This window comes from Alexandromys fortis, unplaced genomic scaffold, assembly GCF_014885135.2.
Source record: "Alexandromys fortis isolate MF-2015 unplaced genomic scaffold, M_Fortis_MF-2015_v1.1 scaffold_104, whole genome shotgun sequence".
NCBI classification, from domain to species: domain Eukaryota; kingdom Metazoa; phylum Chordata; class Mammalia; order Rodentia; family Cricetidae; genus Alexandromys; species Alexandromys fortis.
Window position 1 is genome coordinate 2,679,733 of NW_026068000.1, and position 11,879 is coordinate 2,691,611.

General features: G+C 43.7%; 1 protein-coding gene across 3 annotated transcripts; it reads left to right on the forward strand.

Annotated features, from left to right (window-relative positions):
• Positions 1-685: 685 nt before the first annotated feature.
• On the forward strand, positions 686-11,611 carry Aqp4 (aquaporin 4). 3 transcript variants are annotated; one of them, XM_050160691.1, is made up of 5 exons: positions 686-828; positions 4,147-4,561; positions 5,995-6,159; positions 6,655-6,735; positions 10,429-11,611. In XM_050160691.1, exons 1-5 carry the CDS (start codon positions 797-799, stop codon positions 10,705-10,707), a joined length of 972 nt encoding a protein of 323 aa, XP_050016648.1. In that variant the 5' UTR covers positions 686-796; the 3' UTR covers positions 10,708-11,611. The 3 variants fall into 3 exon arrangements, with proteins under 3 accessions (XP_050016648.1, XP_050016649.1, XP_050016650.1); XM_050160692.1 differs by lacking the exon at positions 686-828 and adding an exon at positions 1,600-1,726; XM_050160693.1 differs by lacking the exon at positions 686-828 and adding an exon at positions 1,664-1,764.
• The last annotated feature ends 268 nt before the right edge of the window (positions 11,612-11,879 follow it).

Below are 11,879 nucleotides of genomic sequence, written 5' to 3' on the forward strand. Positions count from 1 at the left end.
GCATGCCAGGTGGGGACAGCTTCATGACCGACCATGCAGCTATGCGTGTAAAGGGGACCCACACTCTGCTCAGCTGCCTGCTGTGACAATCTTAAAATCCTGAGTAATTTCTGAGCACTGGGTCCTGCACTCAATTTGAACAGCAAAGTATAGCGTCAGCCCTGTTCCCAGGTTTCCAAATACTAAATTTTTTCTATTGTTCCTAATAATCCTGTCCCTCTCTAACCTCTGTGTTTTTAAAATCTGCTGCTTCATCCAAAGAAATTATTATAATAATCATTATTCTTATCGAACTCAGGAAGTGGACACTGTAAGTGGAGTTACAGCTGTTTGTTATGATTATCTTCGTACACATTTCAAATAGAACTCACTGGCTGTTTGCCACTCAAAAGACAGTGTCTAACTCCCAATTCTTCTGAATTGCTGGGTCATACAAACCTGTTTTCTATTAGTTGTTCAGTTTCAATAAAAAAAAAAACCTACAAGGCAAATCCTCCCCAGTTATTCGTGATCAGATTAATCCAAATAAACACTCAGGGAAGTCTTCACTTGGAAAGATTAGTAGCAAAAAGAAATACGTCAGCAAGTGCTTTGCATCCCTGAAATGCCTGTGTCTCCAGTGATCAGGTACGGAGACGATTTCTAGTTCAAATATAACTTAGCGATTGCCACATGGTGCAGAATCTTTCCACCCCTACACTCCAAAAACCCAATCAGACAAGTGCCCGTAATCTGACTCCCAGTTCACTGGAGCCCAGGGGCAGGCAATGAGAGCTGCACTCTGGCCAGGGACGGCATGAGTGACAGAGCTGCAGCGAGGCGGTGGGGGTAAGTTCTGCTTTGCTTTAAAGAAACAATGCTGCGCGCTACCAGATGAAACTCTTTCATTGCAGATATCCATGTCTTCTCAGATCAGAATCTAGAGAGCAACAACTGGACAGGTTGGGGGTTCTTTGAAGCCTGGGGACTAAGTTTAGGCACAAGAGAAGCAGAGGAAAAGGAGAAGAAAGGGGATGCTTTTTAGCATGGGAATTTACTCTGTAATAATTTTCATTAGAAAAATTACTCACCCGGGAACTGTCCAGAAGTGGATGAGACAGTGTATTCAGCTAGGGTGGAACGTGTCTGGTTCACTGCACTCGGGTCATATCAACAAATCCCCCTTTGTTCTGGGGGAAAAAAATCAAAACAGCAAGAACAAATTCTGTTGGTCCATTTCTGTGAATGTAAACACATCAGGCCATGTTAATGGTGATGGTGCAGCCGTGGGCAATGCTGGCGAGATTCCCACAAAGGCAGAGAGATACATAGATGCTAGAAGTTTTGAGGTCCACAGCTAGATGAGGCTGCTTTAGGGGATCAAATTTTTTGTGGGTTTTAAGAAAAAGAAGGGGCTAAAACCATTTTAAGGTTTCTAGTTACTGTTCACAGGCTTGGCTGTTTTGTTCTTCAGTTTCTCTGATGAAAATTTGAAGTTTAAAGAGCAACTGAGTTTCTTGCTTAGGTCTCTGGAGAGGGGGACAGGTGTGCAAATGAGCAGGGAGAGGTGACAAAGAGGTGTTAAAGGGAGAGGCTGGCCATTTCCAGGACCGCCTCCCCTGGGTGCCCTGCTCCCTGCCCACCCAGTTCCCTTTACTTCCTGCTTGTTCTCTTTCCTCTGTGTCGGGCTGGAGAGGACAGCGCCTGTAATAGCCTCTCTGCCACCTGGCTGCAACCTGGGCTGCTGGTGAGTTCAGAAGTGACTCTCCTCACTCCTGTTTCAATGTGAGTTCTCAGAGCTTTTCCTCTTGGGGACCTTTCCCACGCCTCTCCCAGGGCGCCCTCTCTGCCCCATTCCAGCTGCTGTTTTTACCTCTCTGTTATCTCCCCTAAGGCATACATCATGCATTGTCCCAGCTGCGGTCTTTATAATTGCATGATTTACTTAGAGGACCTCACTTGGGCAGGGGACATCTGGGGTAGAGCTGGCTGCCCCCTTGGGTAGGCGAGCATGAATCCAGCCTGCTTTCCCCTTTCGAGTCAGAAGGAAAGCCCCATAGTCAAACAAATAGCAAAGGAGAAGCCTTAAAGGTGAAGAAAGCCTTCTGCAGTCTGTGCCATCCGGGGCTTTCTTACTACCAACATGGAACCTAGGCTCCCTAGACCAATAAGTGATATTCAAAAGATAAGAACCTTGCAATATGTGTGGGAGGTTATGCAATTCTTGAGCCCTTGGTTTTCCAGCCAGCCCTCTACATAGTCTACTATGCTAAACTCTGCCTATCTGTCTTATGAGAGAGAAAAATGAATGTCCTAGGTAAGGAGGTGACTGGGGTGACTGCCCTTCCAAAGGGGAGTTTAATAATTTCTGGTCAAAATAAGCAGTTGCGTGGGTGTCTTCCAACCCCACCCTTTTCAACTCCGAAGATCTAAAGACAGTAAGGAAGGGACATGGCAAGAGCAAAGTGACTCCCTTCCCAAAGGCTGCTTTGGCATCTCTCATTTCCTGACCTCTTTCCCAGCTGCTTCCTCACCTCCTGCTCCCCTCCACATCTCCACAAGCTCCTCAAGAGGAGGCTGATAGTGCTCCAGGGTCTAGTCCAAGGGAGAGAAGTCCTCAAGGAGAAGCACCTTAGCCCTCCTCACAGAGCCTCAGCACTGTTTCCTGACACGCCCCCTCTTTGTTGCTAAATATCTGAGCTCTGTACCCTCAGGGCAGGTAGAGTGCATGGGGCTGGCTTTCATACTCCAAGCTCCCAGATTTGGAGGAACGGGTGTTTAGGAGAGCTGTCCCAGTGACTGTTGAGGGACAATCGAGTCCGAGGAGGCACTATTCTGCCTCTCAAACCCTTTTGAAGCTCCCCTCTCTGGTACCTGACCCCTCTGACAGCTACTTCTGTCGGTCCAACTGGGAGCCTGGCACCAGCCTGGAGTACCCACAGCCTGCCCTTCCAGAGTCTCTCAGGCTCCCCACTGGGTACTGAGATTGTCACGTCCCAGAGCTACAAGCCCAGATCTGCCCAAGGGCTGGGGCCTCACTGGCTCCCAAGCCACTGCCACCTGCAGTTTTCCACCTTCTTGCCCAGGTCAACAGAAGGGAGTGTCCCTGTACCAGCTGAGTCCCTGCCTGTCCCCAGGGCAAACACCAAGTATCGGAAGCCCTCCACGACTTTACCTTCCCAAAAGACAGTTGCACAGTCCCAGCTCCAAATCCACACGCTCTTGAGGGTAGGAGTGGGTACAGGACTCTATAAATTTATTTTCAAAATGCCTTTGTGAAGCTACAAAATGCAAAACTGGAAAAGATCTGCCTTTGTAAGGTATGTTTTTCCTTCTTCAGAAAGGTATTTTCTTTATTCTTCAGAAATGTATACATAATAAAATATGATCACATCCATCCACATAGTTATCTTATCGAACTCCCCCATATTCCCACACCCCTAATCTCTGGATGCCCTCATCCTTGGTCATAGGAGCATCCTCTTGCAGTGGGCAGCAGATGCTGCAGAGACGTATAACAGGCACTGGGAAATCAGTCCAATACTGAGCGCTCTACCCCCTTCTTCAATTGAGTTATTCATGTGTGTGATGAGTGGTTTGCCTGCAGGTGTGACTGTGCACCACCTGGGTGCAGTGCCCATAGATGGCCGGAAAAGGCTCTGGAGCCTCCGGAAGTGGAATCACTGTGGTAGATTGTCACTGTGTTGGTGCTGGGAATCAACAGAGGTCCTCTGGAAGAACAGTTAGTATTCTTAAATGCTGAGTCATCTCTCTAGAAAACTCCCTCCACTTCAAATGCTTTCTGTTCAAAACAAAAGGACACATGGAAAGTATATGTTTAAAGCTTGCCTAAGGGAAATATATTCCCAGCTAAATATATTTTATTCTTAAACTCTTAAGGAACTTGGTTGAGACAGTGTCCTTTCTAGGGACAGCTGGGGTTGCAGCCCAGGAACTCGAAGGAGATCAGAATAGCAACCTCTTGGCTACTAACTAGGGAGACTTCCAGAAGTATTCTGTCTTGGTTTGCAAAGGGTGTTCAACAGCCCATCCCCAGCCTGCAAGACCGAAGGTCTGACCCCCTCCGACAAATTTCAATGCCCATTCCGGCTAGAAATCTAAGTTAGGTTGGTGGCTTTCTGATTCTTATTGTGTTCCTCTTTCCAGTAAGTGTGGACATTCGTGCAATAGAGAGAGGATCATGGTGGCTTTCAAAGGGGTCTGGACTCAAGCTTTCTGGAAAGCGGTGGCAGCAGAATTTCTCGCCATGCTTATCTTCGTCTTGCTCAGCCTGGGATCCACCATCAACTGGGGCGGGTCAGAGAACCCCTTGCCTGTGGACATGGTCCTCATCTCCCTTTGCTTTGGACTCAGCATCGCTACCATGGTGCAGTGCTTTGGCCACATCAGTGGTGGCCACATCAACCCCGCTGTGACAGTGGCCATGGTATGCACGAGGAAGATCAGTATTGCCAAGTCGGTCTTCTACATTGCTGCACAGTGCCTGGGGGCCATCATTGGAGCCGGAATCCTCTACCTGGTCACACCTCCCAACGTGGTGGGAGGCTTGGGAGTCACCACGGTAAGAACTCTTATGTGTGCTTATTTCTATTTTAGGATACCAGGATGCTTACAAACTATGCTCCAAGCTGGCTCAGGGCCATGAGAGGCAAACACAACATAGCCTGATCAAGAAGCGAGGGATGTAGCTCAGTTGATGAACAGCTTGCCTGGCATATAGGTCCTGGGGTACAGTGGCGTACATCTACAATACCAACACATGGGAAGTAAAGGCAGAACCAGAGGTTTGAGGTTGTCCTCATCTATGTGTTGAGTACAAAGCCAGTCTGGACTACTTAGAAAATTGTCTTTAAAAAAAAGTGGAAACTTATTATAGTAGTTTTTAAAATACACACAGAGGAGCCAGGCATGAGGGTTGCCTATAATCCCAGCCCTTGGAAGGTTAAAGCAGGAGGATCAGGAGTCAAGGCCACCCTGGATCATACAGTGAAACCCAGTCTAGACAGAGGAAAGGCATTGAGAGGACATCATTGTTTACTATTTAGTGACTTAAACATGATTAAGAAGATCTCAGCATGCTTTGTTTCTCTCCCACCACAGTAACAACGTAACGACATGAGTATGGTTTTTGTTTTTTTTTTTTGTTGTTGTTGTTTTGGTTTTGTTTTGTTTTGTTTTTGTTTTTTTGTTTTGTTTTTTTTGAGGCAGGCTCTCACATTCATTCTCGAGCTCAGGCTGGCCTTGAACTTGCAGCAATCCTCCCGTCTGGGCCCTCTATGTGCTGGGATTACAGGTGTAAATCAGTGTGACTGGCTTGACTGTGTTTTTATCATAAGGCCTTACAATTATTTGTTTCTTAGCAGGGGCAAGAATTTGTTGCTTTTCATGTCGGGGACTTTAGATGATCTGTGTAAAGTGATAGGCCTTTAATCTCAGCACTCAGTAGGCAGAAGCAGGCAGATCTCTGAGTTTAAAGCCATTCTGATCTACAAAGTAAGTTCTGACAGCCGGGGATACAAAGAGAAGCCCCTGTCTCAAAATTAAAGATGGGGGAGCCCACAGTCATTGATCTTCACCTTGCTCTTCGTGAGTGGGCAGTCCGACTTTAAACTCGTGCTTTAGCTGAGATACCCAGGAGCTAATGTAAACCTAATCTATGGGTCTAATAATTGCCTCGTAATATTATAAATCTCTGAAGAAAATCCTTTACACTCTAAGTGCAGCAGTAACACATTTTGCTTGTGTTGCTAAACACAACATTTAGTAAAAACTCAGTCACTGTAAAAGTAATTATCTACAATGGTCCAAAATGAGTGTAAATTAATTCCTTCATCCTAGGAGGTAAAAGGATGGAAATCTCAACCTGGGGTCGGTAGAAGACTCAAGTTAACCATCACTTCCCATGCCAAAAAAATACACCCTTCAAACCGTTGCATTGCTTAGAACTAGACTCTTGATTCAGTTCTGATGGAGTATCTTTCTCTCTCTCTCCAGGTTCATGGAAACCTTACTGCTGGCCACGGGCTCCTGGTGGAGCTGATAATCACATTCCAGTTGGTGTTCACTATTTTCGCCAGCTGTGATTCCAAACGGACTGATGTCACCGGTTCAATAGCTTTAGCAATTGGATTTTCCGTCGCAATTGGACATTTGTTTGCAGTAAGTTTTAAGTCCATTTGAATAATTGATCTTCTCATTTAGCCTCACCCTGAAGCAGGCCTGAAGATGCTGTTTGCAGTTGAATCTCTCTTTGGTTGTTTTTAGTATTAAGCAGCTGGGAACATTGTACTGTTTCCTGTGACCATCCATCCCTCTGCAGCTTTTACCAGTAACCAGTGACCTGACCAGTACAAAACCACTGCAACATTTGCATTATTTCAAGAGTGTTGTTTATTTCAGTGTTATCATTTTAATACATACATGTTAAACAGTCTGCCAACTAGCTGGACATACCCATGTACCATACTGCTTGTGCCATACAATACAGAGCTCATTCAGATCCAGCCATATCCGTCGATGTGAAGTGACCATGACAACTACAAAGTGGCTAAATGTCAGTGCTCCTTTGAAGATACAGCAGCAAGTTACAGCAAACGGCCCCTGTTAACAGTTCTATTTCCAAAATGTCTGAGGTTTTGTTCTTTTTCTCCGCAGATCAATTATACTGGGGCCAGCATGAACCCAGCGCGATCCTTTGGACCTGCCGTTATCATGGGAAACTGGGAAAACCACTGGGTAACTACTAAATTGATAAGTCCCATCTTACTGAAGTTAGGAACAATCGTCCACAAGACTCTCTCTTTTTTTTACTTTGGGCTAACTTAGTGCACTAGTTTCTGTTGCTTCCCCTCCCCCAGCCGCCCAACTCTCTACTTATTATTGCATCTGTCACAGGGAGTAAAACAGTCTAGCAGAATCCTGCTACAAAAGACCCCATAGCCTTCTGTTCTAGGTTTTCACTGAGAGTTGGGTTTTCTTGAAGCATTAGTCTGGATGTGTATCTGACAGATAGCAGCAGAATGCTTGTACATAGGGTTTCCTATGTAGAATAAATTTAAATGATAAACGTGTGCTGAATATTAGTGTTAAAGTCATTGAAAGAAAGGCTTCCTAGCAACAACAGAAAGCAATGTCACTATTTTAAAAAGAGAGAAAGAACTACTTTAAAGTACCGCCTATGACAAAGGTATTTAAGATCCTAGTTTGCATAAGAAGAGCATAATTCATAGCACAGGGGCTGGAAGCGTGTGAACTGTGGTTGGTACCAAATAAATGATGCAGATGTTTATGCCACTGTCACCACAGCTGTAGCCAGAAAAACAAATGAGTGCCAGGAAGGTGCACTTTTTAATCTCAGGACGAACCTTCCTGTCAACCTGGGCCGGGAGTAGTGTTTCTATCAACAAGAGAATTTATATCCTTTAAATCATAGACAATTGTCTATGCCACTCCTCATTAACTTAAATAACCTACAAACTACAAGAATAAAACATATATATGCAAGCTTGAGAAGAGACTTAACTTTTACTGCCATTCACATATTGTGAATGTGATTTCACATTTTAAAATTATAACTGTAACAATCTGTTGTTTGTGCCTTGATCTTATGCATGTGGCTACAGTGGCTCTGGGAACAGCTACTCAAGGATGACATGGCCCAGCAAAGGAGGAAAATATCACACCATGACTGTATAAACTCCTTTATACAAAACGTGTACTAAGTTGTTGAGACATAATTTGGGCACCGACATGCAAAATCTTGATCCCCAAAGTCATTCTTTGGACTGGTAGTTTTGCCACTGATATTTCTGAGAGGATTTACTACATTAACAAAAATAGAATTTACTTTATGTGTGTGATGTATGTTGAGGAGTGTGTGTGTGTGTGTGTGTGTGTGTGCTCATATGTGTAAGTATATACACACACATGCCGGGGTATCTGGATATCAGAGGACAACCTTGGGTATCAGTTCCCATTTTCTACCTTGTTCACAACAGGGTCTCTAGTTCACCACTGATCGCCAGGCCAGCTGGCCCTGGGGATTCTCTTACCTCTGCTTGCTGTATCCTATTCTCCTCTAGGAATACAGCAATTACAGCCATGCACTGTGGTGTCTGGATTTTATGTGGGTCTCAGGGACTGAAATTCACATCCTCACACTTGCATGGAGTCACTTTACCCATTGGGCAATTTCCCTATCCCCCAAGTGGAAAACTTTAATGATAAGTTTATAGATTGTACAATAAATGGGTGGGTTTTAATTAGGTAATATAATGACAATTTAGGAAGTTTTTAAAAACACTTTTATGTAGTTTATGTGTTTTTCTGTTTTCATCAATAAAATTATTCATAAAAATCAAAAAGTACTTTAAAGTTACAGAACTCTGTGTGGGAATAGCAATTTGTCACCCAGATTTATCTTTGAGGACACAGAGCCTGCTGTCTCCTCCGGAGTGTTATGGAAAGGGTAGTGATTGTTTGCTGAGGCTGTTCTCCTTGTGGGACTTGAGGCCTGTGAAGTAGCACCGATCTAATGAGATCTTACCAAGGGAACAGAGAGCAAAGGCATTTAGAGGAGGGCTCTCGTTTCTCCTTTGAAAGGGCACAGGGAAGATAAACTCTCCTTTGGGCTCTTTCATGTTCAAGATAAGAAGCTTGGCTGGTCCAGCGACTCTCCAGCTACTTCCCTGTTAAGGACATGTGCTCAGCTTCGGTGGGAAGCCTGGCTCTCCTTTACGCTGTACAGTAAAGATGCCGAGTACAGTTAATTTCCAGATGGTGTTTTAAGCGAGACATAGTAATTCTTTTCAGATAAGAGAACAAACAGTAAGTTAGTAAAAGGGTGTTCTAAAGCCAAGTAAACTAGACAGCTCAACTCAATCACTTAAGTATGCTATCTTAAGTAAGCTTGTAACATCTCCAACTGTCAACTTTCCAATACGTAAGAATGTATATTTTAATAATCTCTGTATCAAAGGTTATTAATGAGATGAGAAAAGTGCTCCATACAGTCCGCTTGAGTGCTCAGTAAACCGGGGCGTGGTCCCAAATGACTCTCCAGAGTGCATGTACTCTACAGCCCACGTCCCAGCCTAACCAGATGAGAGCTGCTCATTCTGGGTGCATCACTGAGTGATCAAACATGCTGTTTAACCTATGTAGAGCCACTCACTAGCCCTAGTCTAGTCACCTCGTGAACAGATCTACACTGCAGCACTACGCGGAGGGGAAACACTCTCCAGTGAGAAAGATGCATGAACTCTAGCATTTCCTCTACAGCGAAGACATCAAACTTTAAAGAGAAACTAATTTAAGGAAACTAATTAACAGCCAAGTTGGTTGCACACAGTTTTAAATTGTCTAAGAAATAGAAACCTAACGATTTTCATGAGCACAAAACTGCTAAGTGGCATTCTATTTAGTCGCCACAGCTGTGTGAAATTTATATATATATATATATATATATATATATAATAGCCCTGCTTTGCAGATAAAGAAAGTAAAACACAGAAGTCACTGGTGGTATAATCTAATTGGTGAAGTGCTTACCCAGCATGGCGGAAGCCCTTGGTTCCCTCTACAGTGCCACACACTGGGCTTGGTAGCACATGCCTATAATCCCAGCACTCCAGAAAAAAGCCACTGAGGGTTTAGCAGTTCAAGGCCATCAGCCTCTGCTATGTGGGTACAAGAGACCTTGCCTCTAAAGGGAAACTATCCCTGATCTAAGCACTCACACTGCTAAGTGGCGAGGGGTGAGCTGTATTCATTATGCATACTGAATAGCAAACACCTTAAATGATAAAAATGCATGATTATATAGACAATCAAGGTAAGAGGCTACTGCAGAATACATAAGAGGAACATGCTGCAAAAACTTCTTTTTTTCTTTTTATTTGAAGGAATTACCAGTAGAGTCTGCTTAAGTTGTGGAGCCACCAGAGCAGAGTTATTTCATGTTAAGATTTATCATAAAGTTGATAAGCCTGATGTGATGGTACCCACCAATATTTTGAACACTCATGATGCTGACAGTAGAGGAATGTGAGTTCAAGGCTATCCTGAGTTATGCAATGAGTCTTAAAAACAGCCTGAGCTAGACCTTGTCTATAATAATAATAATAATAATAATAATAATAATCAGAAAATTTAAAATATAATATTAAAATAAAGAAGATAGAAGACATTATTCTTTCTTATTTTATGCTCAAATGCTCTTTAATAATTTATGAATCTTTGATCTTTGATGTAGACTTGGTATATTTTATCATTTATTTTCAGATCCATCCCGTGTGTGTGTATGTGTGTGTGTGTGTGTGTGTATGACGCAGTTTCTGACTTGATTAAGTCAGTTAAACTGTGTACTCACGGGCTGTCCACTTCTCACCCTCCTCTACTCGCTGCCTCTCCTCTCCCATCTTTCCCCAGATATACTGGGTTGGACCAATAATAGGCGCTGTGCTCGCGGGTGCCCTTTACGAGTATGTCTTCTGCCCTGACGTGGAGCTCAAACGGCGCCTTAAGGAAGCCTTCAGCAAAGCTGCACAGCAGACCAAAGGAAGCTACATGGAGGTGGAAGACAACAGGAGTCAAGTGGAGACAGAGGACCTAATTCTGAAACCCGGGCTGGTGCACGTCATTGACATTGACCGCGGGGAAGAGAAGAAGGGGAAAGAGCCGTCTGGAGAGGTACTGTCTTCGGTATGACTAGAAGACGGCACCGAAAGCAGGAGAGACTCCCTAGCGTTGACCTCAGATGTCCTGCCACCCATCAAGGAAACAGATTTGTTATGAATTAGCCACTTGAGGTTCCTTGTTTCTTGTCTTATTACTAAGTTTGAACAACACATAGTTTACTATTATCAATGGGGGGGAAGAAGAAACCTATAATGAATATGAAATGTTAAAAAAAGGAAATATTTTTAAAGTATCCCCCCAAAGTTCCCTTCGTTAATAACAACAGAAAATGCTTACAAACATTCGGCCAAGTCTTGCCTTACAGAGCATGTGGGCACCTCCATGAGGAAGCTGGTATTGCCAATCCTCACCTGAATATTGACTTCACTGGCATGACTTAACAATGACAAAATGCAGTATGTCACAGTGCCTTACTCATTGAAACGAAGAAATGTAGTAAGTTCTTTCATAATCCATCCCTTATTTATAACTACCTCAAAGGAAAACAGTAGCCAGGGTCATTGCTGATATGCCATTAGTATATAAATGACAAATATCTGACCAGCAGATCCCAATCTAAGTTCATTATAATCCTTCTTCCTCCTCAAACCCCAAGAAACTATAGGGCTAAAATCAAGAAATTTGGAAAGAATATTAATTTGTGTCCATGTGTTAGCTCCATCTAACGGAATATATACATGGGACATCCATTGAGGTTCAGGATAGACAGACCCATGGAATCTGATGGCAAAGGAAGGGGGAGTCTGTATCCCTGTTACCAAATGACTGATCTGTTTTCAGTGCTCATTCTGAAATGCGACACACAAGCTAACCACCAGAGCTTTTAACTGCTTCATTTACTTTTTAAAACTTATTGGCAAAACTGGGGAATTTGTCTGTCATGCTGTTATCTATATTGAAGCATTAGCGGAGACGTTTTTGACAAGATCTTTACTAGCTGTGTCCTGACTCTGTTGGTATCTAAGCCCTGCTTCTTCTAGAAGGTGTAAACTGGTCCTGCCCATCCCAAATTCTAACGCCGCCTCTCTTCCCTCGACATCTGCTGATGAGCTTCACTGTGAGTGTTATAATACTTGGAGTGAGCCAAAATATGTGGGAGACAAGGTACAACATGGTTGCTTAATTAAAAGGGGAGGAGACAGTCTCTGTTCAAGTGTACCATGTGACCCATTTTTCCTAGT